Source organism: Rhamphochromis sp. 'chilingali', assembly GCF_963969265.1.
Source record: "Rhamphochromis sp. 'chilingali' genome assembly, chromosome: 1".
In the NCBI taxonomy this organism is placed as follows: domain Eukaryota; kingdom Metazoa; phylum Chordata; class Actinopteri; order Cichliformes; family Cichlidae; genus Rhamphochromis; species Rhamphochromis sp. 'chilingali'.
The window spans coordinates 36,503,399-36,528,084 of NC_137929.1; the positions used below are offsets into that span (position 1 = coordinate 36,503,399).

Below are 24,686 nucleotides of genomic sequence, written 5' to 3' on the forward strand. Positions count from 1 at the left end.
GGACAAAAGAGCCACAGATGAATAATAATTCATCTTTAAATGCAGAGTGTATAAACATATGCTGAGTGAAGAATAAACACTCAGTGCATCATGGGAATCCATGGGACTAGTTTTTCAGCGTCACTCTGAGATAGGATATTTCTAAATTTAGAGATATTGTGCAAATGGAAGAAAGCAGCTCTTCATATTTGTTTAATATGTGCACTGAACGACATATCCTGGTCAAAAATCACTCCAAGGCTCCTCACGGTGTGGCTGGAGACCAAGGTAAAGCTATCCAAAGTAAGCATCTGATTAGATACTGTATTTCTTGGAATTTCAGGGCAGAGTACAATAACCTCAGGTTTTTCTGAATTTAGATTCAGGAATTACCTGGCAAAAGTTCATAGACATTTTAAGAATGCAAATTAAAGGCTACTTTATTAGAATTGTTATATGCTTTATTTATGTATTTATTGGTATTCAGCTCTGTGCTTATTGACCTAAGTGTTTTTTTGTAGCTACTGCAGCTAAAGAGAGAGTCCTTCCTAGTTAAATATTTTATTATACATTAATTATACATGTTTCTTATCAGCAGGTATAGAATTGCCTATCAACTAATGCATGTTGCAAAGATCTGACTCTAAAGCATTACACAAGTTTCACTGATCTTCTTTTATTTTCTGACAAACATTTGCAGCATCAGTGTTCTGACTTCAGGTCCCGTACTTCAGCTGAAGTTTCTAACTGTGAGCCCAAACAGCCCTCTTTTGCTGACATGACCTCGACTGGCATCAGAAGGTCACTCCTGGGTGCAATGGTGATGTAGCTGTGCAGGCAGATAGGGCAGAGTCGGGACACTGTCAGTCTGGGAGAGCTTTGTGGCAAGCCGGGGTGTCTGCTGGTCCTGACAGTGTGGCACACTTACATAACCAGGCAGATAAAACAGGGTTAGCATGAGGACAGCAGCAGAGTAAGAGTGAGGATCCCACACATACACAAAGAGCAGGGAGGCTCTAACACGCTCGCGCCAGCAAGCCAACACATGCCCACACCAAAACATGGACTTAGAGGCAAGATTGCCATGGAAACAACCCCTCCGAGGGAGGCCTCGCAGAGCCCCGCCACTTGCATGTCCTCTGATGTCCTTTCCAAACTGGAACTGGTACAGTGTGTGTATCCGTGTGTGTGTTTACACAGGAAAGCAACCGCTGTTCCTTTCCTGTGTCCTTATAAAAAGTTCAATGAGACGCATCAGAAGGTATCTGAATATTAATTTCTAGTCTGTAAAAGCAGTGTGTGTCTATTGATTCCTACCCCCCCCCCCATTTCACCTAAGATAAACAAACTGTTCTTCGTACTACATTTTGAACATCCTCCCTTTCCCAAAGCAACCTGTGTGCATCTGATGTGTCATTGTTTATTTTTACATTTCTGAACTCGTTTGTTTTCTGTTGGGAGATGTCTGCTGGTGTGTGGGAGCTGCAGAGTGAGGAAGAAAGGGAGCTAGCCAAGATGAGAACAAGGCAAGCTTCCGACCCTCATCAAGCCTTCTTAAAGGCCTGCAATTAGATTGGTTTTATTTTCATTTCTTTAGCTTTCTAAGTTGATAAAAGCAATACTTTTGGCCATCCTGCAAGCTTTTCATCAGAGATTTTAATTTAGAAAAAGCCTCATTCAAATATGTTATGAAGCTTTTCAAATGGTTTGACTATCAAACAGGCAGATGAATGACAAAGTTGAAGGTAAATTAAAATGTTAATAGCAGCTGCATAATGTGCTCTTTTACAGTATCAGCAGACATTTTAGAGATCAAAGGCTGACTTTGTTCACATCTGTGTGCGGGCATGACTCATAATCTGCTAACTTAATTATAATTTAAGTTAAGTTTTTAGAGAAACAAATTCACCTTGACCTCCAAACATGGCTCATGTAGCATATTTATTAGTTCCCTGGCTTTAATTTGGCTTTAAGTCTCTGAAGCCTGTTTTTTTAAGTACAAGTGGTAAAAATTATGAAGTTTTTCATTGGTGGAACCACTGAAATTGTTTACATTTACTCCATGGTATCTTTTGAGCTTCAAAGTCAGCAGCTCAGTTTAAAAAAATCATTTATTTCTTTATCACAAACTGAAGCTGAACAGTATTAGAAGAGGACAGAGCAAAGCTGATCAGAATAAAGAAACAATGAAAGAAATAAAGTGCTGAACAGATTACAGGGAGATTACCTCTATTGATCCTGATACTGTTTTCTTTCCTGAATAAACCCTGGCTGCATTTGCACAAAAAATGTACAAAGAATATATATTTAAAAATATCAGCAGCTTTCTCTTTCTAGAATTTATTCTCAATCATGAAAAACTAATGGCACTACTACTCAGTTTCTTTTAATATGCTGTCCATATTAATGTTTAAGTCGTGTCAAGTTGTCACTAGCATGAGCTTCTTGCACTACTGGTGGGTGCAGTGCTGTAGAAACAAAGCAGGGTTGAGTTAAAGAGAAGCGTTTTGTCTGTCAGGGTTATTTCTGTGTGGATCGATTCAAGGTTTCCTGACTGCAGGCCTTGGAGAACATATATAGACCACACACAGGCTAAGTCAGGATCACAGATTCACGTGTTTCATACTCTAGCTGCATATATTTCTATAATATCAGCCCAGAAACTTTCTCTTCTCCTTTCTGTTTCTCTTTATACACACACACACACACACACACAAGGATCCTGGTCAGCAATATGTTTCTTAGGCTGCCAGCCATGCTTGGAGGAAGTGTGATCGAGCTCATGAAACATTAATGAGATGATATCTTTAGAAACTCCCTCGCTCATCTCAGCAGAACCAAGACTCTGTCTCTTTTCCTCCATCTTTCACCTCACTATCACCCCTCCATCCTGCTTTCTTTTCTTCATTCAACCCCCTGGAGTCTCTGCCTTTATCCATCCCTTTTAAAATTTCCTTTGCAATTTATACTCGGAGCTTGGCTAAATGGAAATCAGTGTTTGTTTGAACCCACATTGTGAGCCGAACAGTCGAGGGAGGCTATTACAAATTCCTTCCCTTCTTTGTAGGACTGAATGATTTGACCTGAAATCAGCATTACATAAACTGTCAGACTTAGCACAATAATGACAAATTTAATGCTGCTTATTTTTAATGCACTAGGATATAAAATATTCATCCTCAGAACACCATCCACATATACACCAACAGAAACCTACCGCAGCTGGTATTTTTATCCTGAGTGAATATTTTCCTCTGCCTGTTTCCAGTTTCTTTTCCCCACATTTGGTTGACTTTAATTTGATTTTGGAGCAGGGAAGCAAAGGAAAGGGATCTGTCTGGTTGGAATACCAGTAAATGTAATGTACTGCAGTGGCTTTGTCAGAGTGAATAGAAATGTGTGTTTGGGTTTCCTTGTGTGTGAGTATGTGTGACTACATCTTAAGAGGTGTTTCAATTTAGATCTACCAAACTGACAAGAGAGCAGCTGCCCTAACATGCTGATCTGTGTGTTTGTGTTTGCATCTGTGCGCATGTTGTGTACTGTTTGTGTTTGTCCGTAGTTTCAGCCTCTGGTTATCTTTCTGCTTATGAAAAGGCCTTTTCCGAAATGGGTCAGGTGTCAGAGGCCTTTTTAGTTCAGGTATTTTATTTATTTATTTATTTGTTTATTTATTCATGTATTTGATCTGCAGTTGTACTCCCATGAAACTGTTTTCCTCTTTTGCAGTTACTCACTCCTCTCCTATCTCTATTTTATTTGCCACTTTTTTATTTTGGTTTTTTGACTAATATTAGTCTTTAAAAATATGCGTTTCACCTATTTTGGATTGCAAGTAAGAATCAGATTTATTTAAAATACTGTTTTAGCTTTTTTAAGGTTGAAGAAAACATATTTCTCTGGGTGCAGCTTATGGTCTTATAACAGAGCTGTGAGCCTGAGGTGGCCACGTTAATCCCTCCCTATGACATCATACAGAGCTACAAGTAAAATAAACAGTTTAAAACGAAGCATTTAGAGTAGACTGATGCCATCAGTGACTTATTTAAAACTTTGGCCGTGACCACGGTAGGTCGATATTAGCTTGTTCTTTAGTTCGTGAGTTCTCTTGGGAGATCAATGAGTTTAAACAGCATGAAAGTCATTCACAGTACATGGCCTTATCATTTTGGTGACACGTTCACCAAATGCCTAAATGTAATTACCATTAGATGAACTAAAATACTTTATAGTCAGTGTGACATTTAAATGTGCGCTGCCCATAGTCACATCAGGTTTTAATAACAGCATTTATGTAGAAAGTTGCGTGTCCTTTCCCTAATAGCCCACATTTACGTGGCAGAGTTTGTTCACTCTGAGGCGGATGCAGTGAAATGGATCCAAATCACGTCAATTACGCTATGACATGGAAAATAAAATCAAAGTGCCTAGTGAAATCAAATTGATGTATTCACAGGAAACCCTGTTGTTAGGGGCATTATGGAGAATTAGGGAGCAAGATACAATAGTGTAATTGCAGCATGCTTCATTACATTGTCACGTAAGAAAGTCAGCTCCCGTTGGGAGCTTTTTGACACCTGCGTACAGTAAAGTTTTAAAGTACTCGGCTGAAAAAGCTCAGGGCTGTGCTATTAAGTGGAAACTTATGCACTAAGTCACAGTGGTTTTCCAGATCAGAACAATAAAGCAGATGTTTGTAAGGAAAGTAGCTTATTCCCAGGCCGGTAATGGCAGGAATAATGGGAGAAAGATTACTTTCATCCAAAGTGCCAACACAAAATCTCTCTAGGTGCTCTTTGTGATGTTCCAGCTGGTTTTCAGCACTCACTGAATCTGGCTAAAATTAGATCGTCGGGGTCAGTAAATGTGCTGAGTGCCTCTGGATCAATTCTTTTGATTTACATGAGTAGACACTGAAAACTTTGATTGTAAATCTGGCTGCCTTGTCTGTGTTGTCTCCATAGCCTGTATATAAATGATGGATATGAGACTGTGATATGCACCTTTGGTTTGGGAAGTCTTGCTTTAAAGCCATGATTTGAACATTGTTAACCATCTTTTTGTTTTGTTATATTTTAAACCCACATGTTCTTAGTGAGGAATGGCTCTGACTGGGGGATCAGAGCCAGGTTATGTTTTATAACCTAACTTTTAAACTAGCAATTGAGGTCATAAACTCCCCAGCAAAGTGTTTACTGAAGTCAAATGTCAAGTAAGTAGCGAACTCGGACTACTGCTGTTTTATGTACTCTCTGTGGTTATGTGAGATTCATTTCAGGGAACACTTGATTATCAGAGGATAACACAATTAAAGTTAAACTTCAGGAATATCAGTCAGTCCAGTTAGTTAGAAACCATTGTGAATCTATTTCACCTGTTTTGGTGCAAATGAAAGTGACAAATCCTGCAGTGGAGAGGCAACAAGACAACACAACAACAGGCCCAGTATGTGCTTCTTTGTGCAAGGATGAACAGAATAAGGGCATGATGTCCTTTAGTAGGATCTGTGCTCACAGCCCAGAATCGTGCATCATGATTGGCTGGAACACCAGAACTGGGAGATCTGCCTCTGGTGCTTCAGTCTCAGAAGAGAGCAGGTCCACACTGAGCATGTGTGACAGACATGAAAGACTATACAGATGCCATGGTGAATGTTATGCTATTAGCACCATTATCATGTGGGTCAGTGATTGTATGGAAAGGCATATTTTGGGGGGATAGCACAGGCCTCCACATGCTAATCAACAGTAGCTTGACTTCTGTTAGATACCAGGATGAAATGCCCTGGGTTCCTCCTGGTCCAACTGGATCCAACTGGGAACCTCTATGGCACCACCCGTGGACTGTGGAGTGGCTGCTTTAACTGTGTCTTTAATCACCTTTAATCTTAGCAGTTTGACATATACATTTTGGTTTGGTGATCGAACACTGGCATCAACAGCTGGTAGAAACACGTGGCTCACAAAGACGCAGATATGTTCTACACACAGTTTTATTTTAGCTCTTATTTCTTCCTGGAAGCTCTCGCTCTTTAGACCTTGGTGTCTGTATTGATTGCTCCACTCAGGAGGGCAGGTTGGGGAACAGAAAGTAGTAGTTTTCGCACCAGTAACACTTTCCTCTGATAGAAATGTCTCAGATTAATTGTAAACAGTAAAAGGGAGTAACTTCATGTGGAGGTGGTAGGATGTTGTTACCTTCAAAAGGAAACACACTTGCTGTTTTAACCAACTGCTGGCTCTAGCTGTATATCGACTATCCAGACATGAAAGTGGTATTGATCTTCAAAACTGCCAGTGAGTGAAAAAGCCCTTTGCCCAAAATGTCAAACACTTTTTAAAATATTCACAATCTAAAGCTTTTCCTTTTGCTTTCTGTGGAGTTGTTGTGATTAGATGATGACCAAATAAGGCATGTGTTTGTGGCCTGGGATTACTCATGTTGTGGGGACACAAAGTAAATCTCCTTTCACAGACTCGACTCGTGTTTTGGGACAGAGAATTAAACCTTAAATCTGAGAAGTTTCGTTAGAGGTTGCGGTCAGAGATAAACATGGCTGTGTCTGTGTGTTTGTATGTGTGTGTCAGACTTTTGTCAGGTGGAGCTGCGCCTGTTGGCTCACCTGTCCTCTGACCCTGAGCTGCTTCGCATTTTTACCAACCCGCAGGCCGACGTCTTTACCATGCTGGCCTCTCAGTGGTGGGTCAGTCACACACACACACACACACACACACACACACACACACACACACACACACACACACACACACACACACACACACTCAGGTTCTCCCTTGATCGACTTGCCAAGGTGAGTTTTGGTCCTATACAGGGTTTCTCCTTCCCTCTCTGCCTCCCAATCTCCCTTGTTTCACTTCACATCCTAATAGTCTGGTTGCCATGACTACCATGCCAATGGCCTTTTTCTGTCTCTCTTCACTGGGCAGGACACCCGGGGCTGGTCATCCTGCTGATTACATTGTTGGGCTTTTGAAGTTTGTGTGTGTGTGAGTGTGTATTCTTACCCCTCTCTGTGAGTGTGTGTCTGTGTTGGTGCAGGTCTGTGCTGTCTCTTTGATGATGTGCATATGGTGTGTGTCATACCTACACTCCTGTCATCCATCTCAGACAGGTGTGTGTCAGAGGGCGCCGGTTAAACAGATTACCATATTAACAGCTCCACTGAGGCTTTGCAGTGTGTCTCTTTCATTATCTCTCTTTCACCTTTAAACAAATTAACTGGAGTCACCGCAGCACCGCTGGGATTACGCCACCTCGGTGTCTTTCTCTTATAGACCTCTTCCTCTTTCTATCGCATCATTAGTCTTCTGCTCATCCAGTTGTCCCTCAGCTTTTGCTGTGGTGTGTATGTATGTCTCTTGCCCCTGTTGTTGTTATGCTTTTTTCTTTTCTGTCACTCATTTTTACTTATATTTGGTCAACTTTCACCCTCGCCTCAGCCATCATTCAGCTAAAGCACAGTAATGTTCCTCTGCTTTCTCTGATTAGAGATAGCTGTTACCGGACTTTTATTTTTTGTTTTTGTCATATTACAAAATGAATTGATTGAATATCATGTGGACTTCTTCTTTAAGAGGACAACTTGCTGCTCTGCTTGTTATTTAGCCTTGCAACGAATTAAAGGCACTTATTTTTGCAGTTTTTTTTTTTACTCAGTGCATTGATGCCACTCCAGCAGGGGGCAATGAAAATCCAGAATAGCTTTTTCTTCAGCCAGATGTCATTGGAGGATAATGCTCACTTTTGGACCTCATAGGTTGCCCCCATTTACCCCCACATGTCATTTAACAGATACATATCTGTGCATGTGTGTGTGTGCCACAGAGAGAAAACAGCAGAGAGGTATTTTAGTGTACTGTACTGTCATCATATCTAAGAAGTCACATGTCATTATGCAAGGCTGGCACTGAAGCTCACCAGACTTGTAGTGTGGGTATGTGTGGGGCACTCCCGCAACACTGATCAGCTGTGGCAGCTCCCTGTCAGCCCCTCCAGAAATGCCACTTTGCAGACGTGTCATCCCACCCAGCCTGATCCCCAGTACTACGGCTGTCTGGAAGTCACATTACATAACTGTCTGTCTTCCCCTCTCCTGCAGCCTCTGTTCTTTTCTGTATTTATGCGGCTTTAACGTCTACATCTCACACTGCGCTTCTCTTTCTTGCTCTTATAATCTGTTGCCTGATGGGCTTTTTCTCGCTTTTATCTTTGCCCTTACTCTTTCTGTCTTTTTACTTTCTCTGCCGAGTGTCACTTTGGCCATTTCTTTAAAATTGCTGCCAATAACACCTCAATCAGCTTGAACAATATTTAATCTCTGATTGGTGACAGAAATCTTACCCCACATCCCTCGTTAGTCGTAGCCATCTTTTCATTTGTAAATGTTTAATACTTGTCAGCCAAAGACTTCATTTTCTTACTTGTCTTTAAAACAAAAAGTCTTATTTTATTGTAACATCAGTTTTTCTTTAAAAGCAAGTATCACTTCGGTGTTTTCAGTCGACTTTAAATCATAACTCTTCACTTCCACAGCAGTGAAAATGGATAAAATATTAGTGAAATTTCTGTCACTAATGGAATAATGCATCTCTCGCTCTCTCTGAATCTGTCTCTCAGGAAGGGGTTGAGTGAGAAAGAGGTGACATCTGAGGACAGAGAGCATGCCAAACGCGTTGTGTACTCTGTTGTTTATGGAGCAGGTGAGTACAAACACACCTCACAGAAAAGTGGTTTTGTCAATGAATAGGACAAATGATGAGTATGTTTCCAAATGAAAGCATAACAGGTTTAAGTGTCGTTGGTTTTGAAATGCAAGCAGTTCATAGTTTAAAGAGGGTAAATGAATCAGCATTATAGATAATTTAGAGTGCTGTGCAGCACTTAAGTGAAAGAAAAACAGCAAGAAGAGTCTGCAGTTTTATTCTGTGCGGATCAACTTTGTTTTTTGAAGCCAGCTTTAAGCGGCACATGGAGGAACTGCAGTTTTTGTTATTTCTACGTTGTCTTTGTTTTCCACCTCTGAAGGTTGCTCCTTGGTGTTTACTCAGAAATGTCCAGCGATTTCTGCTGGGACATACTGTAGCTGTTTTCCTGTTCCTTTTATGTACTGAATCACAGTCCTGAATCAAGGGATGGGCGATGGAGGGAAAGATTAATATAAAAATAGACAGAAGAGAGCTGAAAGGAAGATAAATACATAAAACAGCCATGTGGCCCTTAAAGAGACTTGTTTGTGTGACTTGTGACCCATTTATGGTTCACACACAGGTGCATTTTCTTATGAACATGGACACACGTGACCACAGATCAGTGTCACAGGAGCTTGCTTGTTTGATTCTGGTGTCTGAAATATCTGCTGTTTGTATGCTTGTCATCAGGATTACACATAAACGTCTGAGCCATGAGTGTCATGAAGCTGTTGGAGAGGTGGAGCATGGACAAAGAAAGAATTGATTCTGTTTTGTTGTAGATCCAGATGACTTGGTAGAGAATATGCTCCACTGGCGTCCTGGCTCAGCATGTGTCTCTATCTGTGGATCAAGAATATTATAGATTTAACTGAAGCTACATAACCAAAAGTAGGACATGAAAAAATTCACTTAATAAAACAATATAATTGACTTTAGGACAAAGCAAAAAAAAAGAAATAATATTACTTTCAACATTGAGTAAAATAAAGTTAAACTATTTAATCTTGTTGTCACCATAACCACCTCGAGGTTGCGTTGGTCTGCAAGCCACTTTGCAACCCACCCCAGCCCCTCCCATCATTCTTTTTAGTTAAAGTCTGTCATTAATGTTGCGTGCGCTGTTCTGTACAGTGGTCTTGCTGCTGCTCTGTCTGTCTCCAGTATTCTGTGTTTGCACATGGAAAGATGATCATGTCTCACCAAACATGAAGTATGTAGTTGGAAATAACAATCTTATTCTGACTATACTGGACCTAACCGAACTACTGCTCCTATGGATTTGTTAGACAATATCACGACAATGATCTGAAACACAGAATCTGCATTTAAGATTCATGCTTTGGACTTAATATGCTTCATTAAAAAACACTCTCAATCTGATGGTTTATTGTTCTGTGGCATTTCAGTCTGAGCTGGACTCACAGCTCAAACACAGTCACTCTCAGACACGCGATACTAAATGAATCATTTTTTGTAAACTCAATAAACCCTTAACAATAACAACAATGAGAGGCACATATCAAAGCTACTCATGTGAGACATGCGTGCGGGGCAAAACATGCACGGACAAATCGCACAGGAAAAGGTTAAAGAAAAAATGCAGAGTCAGTATTAAGTGTTTGAAAGAGGGCAACAACGTGAGAGCGGGTAGTCAGATGAACAAAATATACAGTAAAGGGGAAAATGTGGCGATTTGTGCAGAGGGTAATGTAGGGGAAATGCACTGGCAAAGAGCAGGCGGGGCCGAGAGGGAAACAAGAAGAGGAATATAAGGAGCCGCTGATCCACGCAGACAGACGGCTCTTCATGGAGGGATGTGTTGCTATGGTTACAGAATACTAAAAGAATCCTGCTCAACAAGACAATAATCGGGTCAGGGAGGAGGGGCACAGCCGTACACATACATACATAGAGTGGGGCCACAAATAAGAAGGCCACGCAATGATGCTGACAGACAAAAGGTAGGATAGACTATAGACTGTACATAAAAGATGCCAATATGGAAGCGACTTAAACCTGCATTCTTTATAATGGCCAGCAGGGGGCTTTCTAAATTAATATCTATCCAACATCCGCCTGCTAAAAACCAGGGAACCAGGGATATTTCTGAAAATACTTCCTTAAAAAACTGTTTACCTGCAATACAGGCATACCAACTCATATACATTTTAATATTGATATGAGTGCATGATGTATGTATTTGTATGTTTTATAGTATTTATGTCAATAGAAAAAAACCTAAATATATATATTCTTTCCTGCATAAATGTGCCAGTCAATGCAAATACAGACTTAATATTGAGTAAAAGTCTATTTGATTGTATTTAATTTTATTGAATTTAAAGTATCTAAATTGTGTAATTGACCAGATCCTTGTATCACACTGCTACCCAGTAAACATTCTCTCCCTGATGTGCTTTAAGTCAAAATTACTGCCTTTTATATGTTTTTGGGGTGTATTAAACCACTTTTTCAAATTTATTTCAAGGAATCCAGATTTTAAGAAATATTTCTCATTTCAATAGTCAAGCTGCAATCACAGTTGATGTTTGTCTGTGAAGGTCAGACATCCTACACATCCAACACAATAGGGCTGTGTGTTTTCTGTTACATGATTGTTGTGATTTTGAGTCCCTGCTTTAATCACTGTCACCATCACTGAAAAACACACATAGTAACTGTGTTGCCCATTAGCAAACCCTCTACACTCCTCTGCTCGGGCCCTGCTCTTGTGCTCATGCTACAGGCTGCACACCTTTAACACCTCCTGAGCAAACACATCCACACTAGGTTTTTGTGTTCTAGTCTTCATCTCGACACACAAATACTCACCTCTAAGTCTCCCAGTGATCTTTTATCTTGTCCTTTTCATCCTCCCACTCCTCAGTTTGCTCTACTTTTTTTCCTTTGCCTTTCTCCTGCCCTCTGGTCCAGTCTGTCCTCTGTTCACTTAGCTCCTCTCAACTTCTCGGCCTCAGGCCTCACCTATCTGTCGCCACCATCTTTGGTCAGGAATTCTAATAATTATAATTATCTCCACTGAGGTGAATGTGATCAGCACCACCTGTTAAACTCTCCTTGCAGAGAATACATCTTCCAAGTAATTTGCATGTGAGAGGAAATCCAAGGAAAGTGAATAATGTCACAAAGCTAATCGCTGCATGTACCAGACATTACTCAGATTATACATGCATGTATTTTACATCATGCCCAATTCAAAACATTTGAGAAATGCACACTGCATCATACACCCTAACACACCCGAGTCTCCTGACATCGTAGACTAAACACATCCTCTCAAATATCCCATCTCTCCACTGGCATGTCAGCGCCACTGCTGCCCTGCATTGCTGCCTGCCTGCATGCTCCGGGGGGGATATTTTATTCATCACTCGCCAGTTTGTGGGCAGTGATGAGCTCGCAGCCTAGACGCCTAGACGCCAAACTGTAACTTCTGCTCTCCTGCTGCTGTAATAAATCAATAATTTCATAGTTTTCTGACTGAACTGTTTGTTTCCTCCTCTCTGATACGTCTTATCACATGTAGGTCGCGAGCGTCTGTCGGGTATCTTGGGGGTTAGCAGTGAGCAGGCCAGCCAATTCCAAGATCGCTTCCTCCAGACCTACAGAGACGTCCAGGGCTTCATCCAGAGAACCATCCAGCAGAGCCACAAACAAGGTCTGTGTCCATTCACAGTCGTGTTGTATCTAATAAGAAGCTTGCCTCAAGGTTAACGAATATGTATTCCTGAAAGGAAAGAAGCTACTTCACAGAACTCAGTAGAAATATATCAAGAGTTAAAGAAAAAATTAAAAGTGTTTGCTGGTTTGTTTGCGTTTGTGTGTGTCAGTCTGATTAGGCCTGCACTTTTGACATGCATAGCAGACTTTAGGTTTCTTAAGCATCCACACCCTCTGTGGATTTGTGTGTGTTTGGCTGGAGATGAAGAGATGTGCTGGATGGGCTGGAGATGTGCTTGCATTGGCAGAAAGAAGACGAACTGCCCTGGGTCAATACTTGAAGGGGACGGGGTGGATAAGAGGGGAGGGGCTGGAGGGTCTGATGGTTAGGACGAGACCCTTTATTTATATTCTAACCAAACTGCCAGCGCAGCACACTTGAGACTTGAACACAAAATAGTGTAAAGTCTGCACTTTAACCCTGATTGCGCATAGTGCACGAGCCAAGCGTGAACAGGGGGCGGGATGCTTCAGAACAGACCCTCTGACACTCACTGACTGCTGTTTGAGCTAATCTCACCCTCCAGCCAAGGATCTAATCCCTTCTTAACTTTATCTTATGTGTGCTATAATGACTTTCCTCTCGCTAAGAAAAACACTAGCTAATTACAGAGTAAACCAGATAAATTAGCCGACATCAGTGAGAAACATTCAGCTGTGTCACTATGTCAGCTTCAGATTCTTTGTCAGGCTGTGGCCGCGCAGAAAAACAGCATTTATCTGGTCTAATAAATGTTGAAAAATAACCTCATTTTGTAGCAGACATCAAAAATTAGGTCAGACCAGTGGATGTGTTTCACGCCAGCTGCAGCGGCGCACACCTTTTTTTTTTTCCACAAACACCAACACGCCGTTACACACAGACAGGTGCTCCATCACCCTCAGCACTGGTGACACAGCCCACTACCTGCTCATCACTTCCCCTTTCTTCTGCAATACGGGCGCCGATCGAAGCACCGTAATGGACTCATTCTTTCAGACTGCCGTGCAGAGATCGCAGTGGAAGCCTCCTCGTTCTCAGGGCCAGAGCGATGATGTGCCAAACAGGGGCTTTAATTCAGCCCATCACCATGGTGATGCTCCCATCAGGGACGGCTCTAGAAGTTATTCGCCCCACACTCTTTGTCTGTGTGTCCCTCTCTCATCCTGTCCATCAGTCTGTCTCTTTCGTTCCTTTCTCTCTTCAACCTCGCGTTTTTGATCCACGCTACAGTCTTTATGTTTCATCTTTCCCTTTTCTTCCCCTCCCTTATACCACAGCAGCAGGTTAGCTGATCGATAAAACAGCCTTCTTGAATCAATGCTAGCAGCGGCAGCATACTGTATTACACCAGAGTCCCTGGCTGTTTTAGCTGCTGTGCTGTGACTCAGGGAGCAGGGATTAATATGTGCTGTAGCCTCTCGCCTGCTCTGCACAGCTGATCTGACACTACAATGTTTTGCTCAGAAGGATGTTGACTGAGCAGAGATGAGATGAACAGAGCCACCTCATCTGCTGTCATATTTGCTGAAAATGTATTGGAAAGGGCAATACGAAGGTGAGGTCAGCATCACGGTGTCGGCGTAATTGCAGAGGGGCAAGAAAAGGAGGAGCTGTGTGGAAGTAAATGAGGGCATCAGCCAAGAAGGAACAAGGCAGAGATGAAGAAAAACCAGGGTTGTTTTGATTGTTTATGCCAAACCACAAAAATGATTCAGTCACAGCTGCATTTCTCATAATGGTTGACACTCTGTTTGACACTCTTTGCCACCACTGTGGGTAAGCCTCTGCTGTTGTTCCTCACATCATGCACTTTTTATTGAAATTCTTCAGATTCAGGGAATCACAGAGATCACAAAAAACAGTGAAGCTTTCTTAAGGCTACACTGACATAGGGAGGACTAGCTATGCAAGGATATGAAAACACTCTCATGAAGACGTCCTGTTGCGATGTCCTATTGTTCATGCACAGGTGCGTGCAGTTCTCCTGCAGACTTTTGCAGACAGTAGAACTGTGAAATACTTGTCATAAATAAAATAAAAGGAGGCTGTCGTTTCACTGCTCATTTCACATTTCATGCTCTGCACATGTAGTCTCAAATGGCTGCAACTCTCAGCTGTGCACACAGCTTTTGTTCAGTAACTACGTAACTCACAGATAAGTTTAATCCTGAAATACTACTTCACCAATATTTTGAGATTTTCAGTTTATGGTGGATGTATTTCACTGTCGCTAGATGGTTGCAACATGATAATAATATCTGATATAGATTAAAACCTACAGGGGTCTGAAATGACTGAGAAAGATTTGTGCTGTGGTGATAAAATAATTAATCCCTGAAAACCTACATGATCAAACCTTAAGATTAAGCTGAAAACATTTCAGTACATTAGGCAACATCACCACAATCAGTACCAATAAAATCTTTTCTGTTGTCAGTAAATATTACAATATTTTACATACCTAAACTGAAATAAAAATCAGATTCATATTCAGAGTCGTTTTATATATGAGTAAAGCTGTTATAGGCTGTGTTTTTATACCAACAGTTGATCACATAACAGTTTGACTGGTCACATGGAGTAATCGAGCCTACAGAGGTTTTCCCACTCTGTCTTACATAATTTATAACTTACTTTTGTGTAGCTGTCTTTGTCGTGGTCCCAGAGTTTTAACCTTTCAATGTCTTGAATTTTGTTTAGAATCAAATGTTCTGTGTCTTTTTTCACCGTGAGCTAGGGCTGTGCGATATGACCAAACTCTCATATCCCGATATAAGAATTCTATCGTCTGATAACGATATAAATCACAAAAACGTAACATTTTCTGTAAATTCTGTGAATCTGGGCAGCTCGACTTGCGGGAAGTGTTTCCAGCTACGCGTCATGTAGCTGGAGTCGAGTGTTTTAACCGATGCATGAAACTCTACATTTTAGACATAAGTTGTAAAGGCCGCCGTTTTCTTTGTGAGTATTCATTACGCAGCGTGCTGCGGGGGAAAGCCTGTTCTAATGTTTGAGTCTAAGGTTTATTTTTTTAGCACCTGGCGGCTCTTTTTTTACTTCTCATCCGTAAATAATCTGCTCTTTCGCGTGATTCAGTTTATTTTGAAAAGTCTCAACAGGATCTTGAGCTTTATTGTGAAAGGTTTATGTGGAACATAAACAAGCGGACACGCGATGGTGTTACTGTTGTTGCTAACCACAACGCATAAAAACAGGCGCTTGTCCGTCTGTAGTGTGGTTATATTAAATATAAGAGAAAGAGAGAACTTTAAGAAATTAATATAGCCACTACAGTGACCATCAAAACGATGAAAAAATATTGCCGTAAACAGTTTATTTTGTGACACCACGAAACAAACGATAGCGTAAAATGAGACGTTTTTATATCATCATCCGATATATATCGTTATATCGAACAGCCCTACCGTGAGCCTGTGTTCTCCGTTTTTTCTTGATTGCTTTAGGTTTTGAGTTTTATTTTCTTGTTACAGTCGAGTTCTTGTCATGAATCGCTGTGCGGCAGGCAGGAGTTGGACCCAAAATGCAGGACTCACAGACTCGGGGGAGTGAACTCAAAACACAGCTTTATTTGCTGGCAGGGAAAAAACATACAAACTAAACTAAACTAAACTGGGAACAACAAACTAAAACTCACAAGGAGACACAGGGAGATCCACACAGCATGAGGGACAACGTGACACTGACTCAGAGAAACACAGGGTTTAAATACACTGGGGAGTAACGAGGGGAATGAGACACAGAAGGAGGGCACAGCTGGGAGAAATCAGGACTGACGAGACAAGCAAAGCAGGACACATTTACATAAGACACGGACCTTCAAAGTAAAACAGGAAGTATCACACAGAGACGCAAACTTGACACAGTGGAGACAGCAACTAAGAAACACAGAGACATAAAGCATAAGGCAGAGGACTCTAAGAACAGAGGGGACACAGAGGGGAACTCAAACATGCAGACACAGACTTACACAGAACAGAGGGGACACAGAGAAACATGAAGGGCAAGGGATCGAAACTAGAAACCATAGAATAAATCACACAAGTACAATATTACAAACATCACAAGGAACTAAAAACGCTGGGTCAGGAGACCCAGGACCGTGACAGTTCTAGATGGTGTTAATGGAGTTTGTTATTTGTTTAGTTTCCACAGGGCTCCTTTTGTTTGCTGTCTTGTGTCTCAGTCAGTAGTCTCACTGTTTTACTTCTTCTGTGTAGTTATTTAGATTTGGTTAAGCTGTTACTCGTTACCCTCCTGTGTTCAATCCTCAAGCAGTGTGTGTATAAATAATCCTGTCATTCCTTTGGTGGCTGTTATATCATCATGTGTCTGATTTTCTTTGTAGTTTGTTTTGTTACTTGCGTTTTCATGGACTTAGTGTTACTTTTGGATTATGAGTTTTGCCTTTTTATTGATGTATTTGGAACGTCAAAACTAAACTAAACTACTCCTCAAGTTAACTTTAAACATTATCTACCCTAACAGCTTTCACGTGCAGACACCCTTGCTCAGCAATTACCAGGTAAACATAATTGAAGGCTCATCCATCAGTAGATCCATTTTCTTCTGCTTATCAGGGTCGGAGTGGAGCTGGAGCCTGTCCCAGCTGAAGGCAAGAGTCCGGGTACAAAAATAAAATCTATCAGCTAGAAAAAAATGCTTCTTTAGGTGTTGGTAATGACCAATAACTGGCTAAGCTAAAACAGTAAATATTGGACTTCAGTTGATCTGTTACCCAGAAATGTATCTCAAGCAGTTTTTTACTCATGATGGGTCTTTAGGGGGGTGATTACCTTCTTAAGCACAATCAATCTGCAAAGATTGTAATAACTGAATGATTGTAACCCGATTTGAGAAAAAAAAATAAAACTAGGTACACTCCTGGTCATGCTTTGTCTCTTGGTAAAAGCTCTTAGGGGAGGTCCACATACTCCTCTGTGCAGGAAAAAAACAACAAATTAAAACGCCATGTTGCATTGTAAATGTTGGGTTTGTTAAAGAGCAGCTGTTTGCTGGCAACAAAAGGCAACAATTAAAGTAACAAATTAAAAAAAAAAACACTGTAAGTGTTGTTCATTAACCCTTAACTAGTCTGCTTGATTAGGACTGCGTGGGTTTGTGTTTGAATGGCAGAAACTCACCAGCTGTCAAACAGTTTTAGTTTAAGCATTGTTATGGTGCATGGAAGTGCAGCCTTTGTTGACTATAATGTTGATGCTGAATGGGCTCTTATAACTCATTTTTTATGTCTTTGTTATAAATATTAATTTGATTAGGAGGATGGTGATGAATTATGAAATAACACAGCATATATTTACCAGATGTTAATTATACTACAGCGTGGTTACCCAGCCGTGGATTTCTGTGATGTTGCCGTAACACTTCCAAAAGGCTGACCACAAAAACAGGCTGAACTTGAAAAACACTGGCCTGTGTCACTCTCAGTGGAAAAACACAGCCTGTTGGGAGTGAAAACAAACACATTCCAGTATGATTCACCACCATACCTGGGGATAAAGGTCACATGCATGTGTCACGGGTCAGTTCACAATGAGCAGAGTGTTAATGTTTGTTGCTATCTGTAGAGCACTTGTTTCCAGCGCATTTATGCTTGTGTGCGGGATTGTGTGTGTGTGCGTTCAGGGAAGAGGGTCATTCAGGTTTCATGTCCTAGCTGGATTAGCTCATAGTAAGGGATATCAGAGGGATTTGGCTGTACAGCCTGCTCCATTGTCCAGTTAGTGGAATGTTCTGGCCCACTGTGTGTAAGTGTGGCTGCTTGTGTGTGTGTTGCATACCTGCATATGATAATGTGTATTATGTACGTATCACATCAGTGCACATTCTTGCTGCCCTTTGTGTGTTCGTGTCACTTTTCTAGGAATGTGTGTGTTTCTCTTTTCTTTACGGTGCGACTCGTTTGGATGTCGGTGTTTTTGTGCGGATGGCCGTTTGCGTGTGTCTTTGTAAGCCTGCTGTTACCATAATCACCTGTAATGCTCTATCAACAAATGGCTTTTCACACAAAATCACTGGTGTTTTTTGTTTTGTTTTGTTTTCTTTGTTTTTTTATATTTTGCTGGGGTTTTATTGCCTTAAGGCATCATAAACCTGCAGAGATTTTACACAGGTGCTCAACATTGGTAACTTGTTTTACACAAGCTTGTAAGTTGAGTTGAATATGCGTATAATGAAATTTGCTATATAAATAAAATTCTCATTGTCTAACTGTAGATATTTAAAGCCTAAAATATGTTTTAATATAACTAATAAATGGTAGATGGCAGAGATTGGTGTAGCCACACTAATGGAAATTGTTTTTTATGGATGTTTGTTTTTTAAATTCGATGCTTTGATGTTAGGATTTGTTTGTAACTATTTCATAGTAAGTTTTGACAGTTAAAATTGTCAGGTATTTCCATAATCTAAATATTTTTGTGTGTGGTGTTTGATCATCTAAGCTTTGTGGCATGGTTTGTTATCCTATTGGAAGCAGCCATCAGAAGATGGTGCACTGTGGGCATAAAGGGATGGACATGGTCAGCAACAATATTCAGGTAGGTTGTGGTATTTAAATCATGATCAGTTGGTACTAAGGGGCCCAAAGATATGCCAAGAAAATATCCCAACAGGCTGAAGTGGTAATTTAAGCCTGGGTGGATCAATGCTTTCATGTTGTTTATGCTAAATTCTGATCCCACCGTCTGAATGTTGGAGCATGTTGTCCAGTTTTGGTGAGCTGGTGTGAATTGTAGCCTGTTTTAACAGGACAGGAGGGGTAACCGGTGTGGTCTTCTGCTGCTGTGGCAGTTATATGTGTTCAGACAGGATCTTCTGGATACCTGACCTGTAAAGAGTGTTTATTAGAGTTTCTCTTACCTTCCTATCACCTCAAAGCACACTGGCCATTTTCTGTTTTTCAGACCATTCTCTGTCAACACCAGAGATGGTTGTGTGGGTAAAATAAGTCAATCAGCAGTTTCTGAAATACTCAGACGAGCGTATCTGGTATCAACGATCATGCCACATTCAAAGTCATGAATGTTTGCATGCCTAAACAAAATTATTTGCTGCCATGTGATTGGCTGATTGGATATTTAAGGGAGTAAGCTGTTGTTTAATAAAGTGGTCAGTGAATTTATAATAATGGTGTTAAAATGACATTATCATACTGTAATACTAAAATAAAACACTATGTTTTAAAGTTTAGGGTTTTTTGTTTCTAGTTTTGAAACAAAGATCATTTTCTCAATAAATCTAATTTTCTTTGTACAGTTTGTTTTTTTTAACACTTAATTACTGACCATAACTAACCATAATTAACCATAATTACTGACCTTAGATTATTTTAGACTAGAGTATTTCTCATAAATGGATGAAACGGTGCAGGTTTGATCATGATCACAAACCGGCCCCAGACTGTAAGACTCGGCCCTCATCTCTCCTCCACTCGCACACTGAGCACCGGCTCCCCACAGGGCTGTGCGCTGAGCCCCCTCCTGTATTCTCTCTACACCCACGAATGCAGTTCGACCCACAACAACACTCTCATCATCAAGTTTGCTGATGACACCACGGTAGTCGGACTCATCTCGAAGGGAGACGAAGCAGACTACAGAGAGGAAGTCCTGAAGCTGGCAGCCTGGTGTTCAGAAAACAACCTGGCACTGAACACTAAGAAAACCAAAGAGCTCATTGTTCACTTCAGGAGACACAGCACTGACTGGGCCCCCCTTTACATCAACGGGGAGTGTGTGGAGAGGGTCCACACCTTCCGGTTCCTTGGTGTCCTCATCTCTGCTGACATCTCCTGGACAGACAACATCTCAGCGGTCGTCAAGAAGGCCCAACAACCTGCTGCTGACCTTCTACCGCTCGTCCATTGAGAGCCTGCTAACCTACTGCATCACGGTATGGTACGGCAGCTGCACCAAGGCGGATAGAGTGAGGCTTCAGAGTGTGGTCAAGACAGCACAAAAGATCATCGGCTGCCCTCTCCCCTCCCTGATGGGCATGTATTCCTCCCACTGCCTCAGCAGAGCAGCAAACACATGCACCAATAACACAGCCCTCCCCCAATTTTTTTTCTTCGCACTTCCTCTATGGACCACCACTGTGCAATACCAATTCTATGTGCAGTAACTCAACTGTATATACACAACACTATTTATTACATATTACTTTTTTTTTTTTTAAAAGAACGGCTTGTATATGTGTGTATATACAGTGGGGCAAAAAAGTATTTAGTCAGCCACCGATTGTGCAAGTTCCCCCACCTAAAATGATGACAGAGGTCAGTAATTTGCACCAGAGGTACACTTCAACTGTGAGAGACAGAATGTGGAAAAAAAATCCATGAATCCACATGGTAGGATTTGTAAAGAATTTATTCGTAAATCAGGGTGGAAAATAAGTATTTGGTCACCTCAAACATGGAAAATCTCTGGCTCTCACAGACCTGTAACGTCTTCTGTAAGAAGCTTTTCTGTCCCCCACTCGTTACCTGTATGAATGGCACCTGTTTGAACTCATCATCTGTATAAAAGACACCTGTTCACAGCCTCAAACAGTCAGACTCCAAACTCCGCCATGGCCAAGACCAAAGAGCTTTCGAAGGACACCAGGAAAAGTGTTGTAGACCTGCACCAGACTGGGAAGAGTGAATCTACAATAGGCAAGCAGCTTGGTGTGAAAAAATCAACTGTGGGAGCAATCATCAGAAAATGGAAGACATACAAGACCACTGATAATCTCCCTCCATCTGGGGCTCCACGCAAGATCTCATCCCGTGGGGTCAAAATGATCATGAGAACGGTGAGCAAAGATCCCAGAACCACACGGGGGGACCTGGTGAATGACCTGCAGAGAGCTGGGACCAAAGTAACAAAGGTCACCATCAGTAACACACTACAACGGCAGGGAATCAAATCCCGCAGTGCCAGACGTGTTCCGCTGCTGAAGCCAGTGCATGTCCAGGCCCGTCTGAAGTTTGCCAGAGAGCACATGGATGATACAGCAGAGGATTGGGAGAATGTCATGTGGTCAGATGAAACCAAAGTAGAACTTTTTGGTATAAACTCAACTCGTCGTGTTTGGAGGAAGAAGAATACTGAGTTGCATCCCAAGAACACCATACCTACTGTGAAGCATGGGGGTGGAAACATCATGCTATGGGGCTGTTTTTCTGCCAAGGGGACAGGACGACTGATCCGTGTTAAGGACAGAATGAATGGGGCCATGTATCGTGAGATTTTGAGCCAAAACCTCCTTCCATCAGTGAGAACTTTGAAGATGAAACGAGGCTGGGTCTTCCAACATGACAATGATCCAAAACACACCGCCCGGGCAACAAAGGAGTGGCTCCGTAAGAAGCATTTGAAAGTCCTGGAGTGGCCTAGCCAGTCTCCAGACCTCAACCCCATAGAAAATCTGTGGCGGGAGTTGAAAGTCCGTGTTGCTCGGCGACAGCCCCAAAACATCACTGCTCTCGAGAAGATCTGCATGGAGGAATGGGCCAAAATACCAGCTACTGTGTGTGCAAACCTGGTAAAGACCTATAGTAAACGTTTGACCTCTGTTATTGCCAACAAAGGTTATGTTACAAAGTATTGAGTTGTATTTTTGTTATTGACCAAATACTTATTTTCCACCCTGATTTACGAATAAATTCTTTACAAATCCTACCATGTGGATTCATGGATTTTTTTTTCACATTCTGTCTCTCACAGTTGAAGTGTACCTCTGGTGCAAATTACTGACCTCTGTCATCATTTTAGGTGGGGGAACTTGCACAATCGGTGGCTGACTAAATACTTTTTTGCCCCACTGTGTGTGTGTGTGTGTGTGTGTATATGTGTATATATATATATATATATATATATATATATATATATATATATATATATATATATATATATATATATATGTGTGTGTGTGTATGTCTTTTTCCCTATGTTAATATGTATATAGCACTACAGAACTGTACCCCCCCCCCCCCCCCCCAGCATGTTTACACTGAGTAGGAGATGCTCTGTATCTCATTGTACAACTGTATAGTGACAATAGAGGCATTCTATTCTATGTAAATTTATAGCTGTATAAACGTGGTTGTAAATGAATCTTTCAGTATAGTTGTTAAAACAGCTTTTGTTACTGGGGGGGGTTTGAAGACTCAAAGGGTTTTTTAGCTTTGAATGATAATCTGCTTCTTGACAGGTCATCGAGTGTACAGCACGCTTTAAAACCACCATTTTTGGCATTTTTCTTCGTCTGCAGGTCTGCTTGCATCCATCTGTTTGTAGATCTTGGGCTGTAAAAAGCCTTCTGTTTCTCCAGCGGGAGCTGCTCAGATTTTGATCATTTGCCTAAAGTGATGCCTCTTAAGTCAGTATTAGTTGGAGCTGATGGCTGTAAGTTTGAAAATGTGGGAGATAAAAATTGTGTGTGGAATTAGAAAGAAGGGAATTTATCAGTTCAGACTGCTCCTCATCTCTGCAGCTCTCTCTTTGAGGCTCAAAGCTTTAGGTTGTGTTGTTAGCCGCTGCTAGCATAACACATCTGCAGCTTCAACACAGCTGACACAGTTGACTTGTGAACTATGAAGTCTCTGTGATTTTACAAGGAATAAAATAAACATGAAATAAACAAAAAATATAGTTTGTTTTGGCTGCATTAACCGTTGTCAGTACAACGCTGCTACACAAAGGGAATGTTACATTTATGATTTCACACTGTGGATACCAAGTAAAGGCAACCCCAGGCCAAGGTAGCTATGTCTGTTTTTTCCTCTGTCATTTGAATGATTATACTGAGGTAACATTTTTCTAGTGTGTAAAAAAACCCAAAAAAAATAACCACCTGTAGCAACAATAACTTGAATTCATCTTTTTCTCTGTGACTTGATGGTCTCTCACATCATTCATCACCCTCCACCACCGTGCTGACAGCCGGTGGTGTTTGTGCTCATATGCTGAGCTTTTCTCCAGATGTGGTCTTTGCATCATTGTGTGTTCATGTCATTGTTCCAGGCGTCTTGTGCTGTGTTCATTTTAGAGAGAAGCTTTTTGTAGCTACACCTAAACTGAACATCCACCCTTTCAAATTGGGACCTCACCAACACATCGTCAAAACCCATTTGAAAATTAATTTTTACTATTTGGCATTTAAACCTGTGTTTTGTAGTTGATGTTTTGTTTTTTTTAACTTGGTATTATGATGTTTTATCCTCAGACAAAAACAACTGAATTTATCCACAAGGAGCAAATACAATTCTTATTCATATTAATCTTTTATCTGTACAGCACTTTGATCAACGCTTATTGTTTTTAAATGACCCTATGAATAAATACATTTACTTCACATGACTCCTGGCAGCTGGCACCATGCTTGTTTGTTTTTCTGTCATTAGATTTTTAACTTGGTGACTGAGGCCTGTAGAGTTTTGCATCTAGCTCTTGGGAGTTTTCAGTCTCTCTGAGCACTCCATGCTCTGACCTTGGGGTGAATTTGTCCATTAGAGGTGGGAATCACCATACATCCCACGATACGATATTATTGCAATTTTTAAAAATATTTTGCGATATTCAGATTCTGTACATAAAGGTAAACTTTATCAATATTCATTTTATCTAATATCAAAGTCTCACACTCAGTCTTTCTCTCATTTCAGTCAGTTTTATTGTTGACAAACTGAACGGTTTGTATTACAGTCTAGTCCAACTTAACTGAATGCAACCATCTGGTACAATTATAGCTATTCTGAACTATGCAATTTATGAAAACTATGCAGCCCCTTCAGCAACTGAAGAATTTGAAAGTAAATTAAAACAAAATATAATTTTACATTAAATAAAAAAGTTTTAAACTTAATTAAAATAAAACATGTCTTAAATTAAAATAAGCAAACTGTCATGTTTATTGCTGCAATAAAAAAAGTTAAACACATTTGGACAGTGTCAGGATTCTTGCTCAGAAAAGGATCAACATGCTCTGAAGTCAGAGCATGTTCCAGTCCACAAAAACTTTTTTTGTAACAAAATATCGATTTCTGCTGTCCCTGTATCGATACATTATTAGCAAACAAAATATCACGATACTACACAGTATCAATTTTTCCCCCCAACCCTAATGTCCATTGTGTTAACACACACCTCCAGATCATCAGATCTTTGGTATTAAAAAAAAATACTATATCTTCCAAGGAAACCAGAGCAAGTAATGTACTATTCTTAGAAAAATCATTATTAATT

General features: G+C 40.8%; 1 protein-coding gene across 1 annotated transcript in view; it reads left to right on the top strand.

Moving 5' to 3' along the window:
- Positions 1–24,686, top strand: part of poln (polymerase (DNA directed) nu) — an 86,617-nt gene that overhangs the window by 52,975 nt on the left and 8,956 nt on the right. The window contains exons 21-23 of the mRNA XM_080895627.1: positions 6,567–6,678; positions 8,617–8,699; positions 12,238–12,369. Coding sequence (XP_080751753.1) covers positions 6,567–6,678; positions 8,617–8,699; positions 12,238–12,369 — 327 coding nt within the window. The remainder of the gene's footprint in view (positions 1–6,566; positions 6,679–8,616; positions 8,700–12,237; positions 12,370–24,686) is intronic.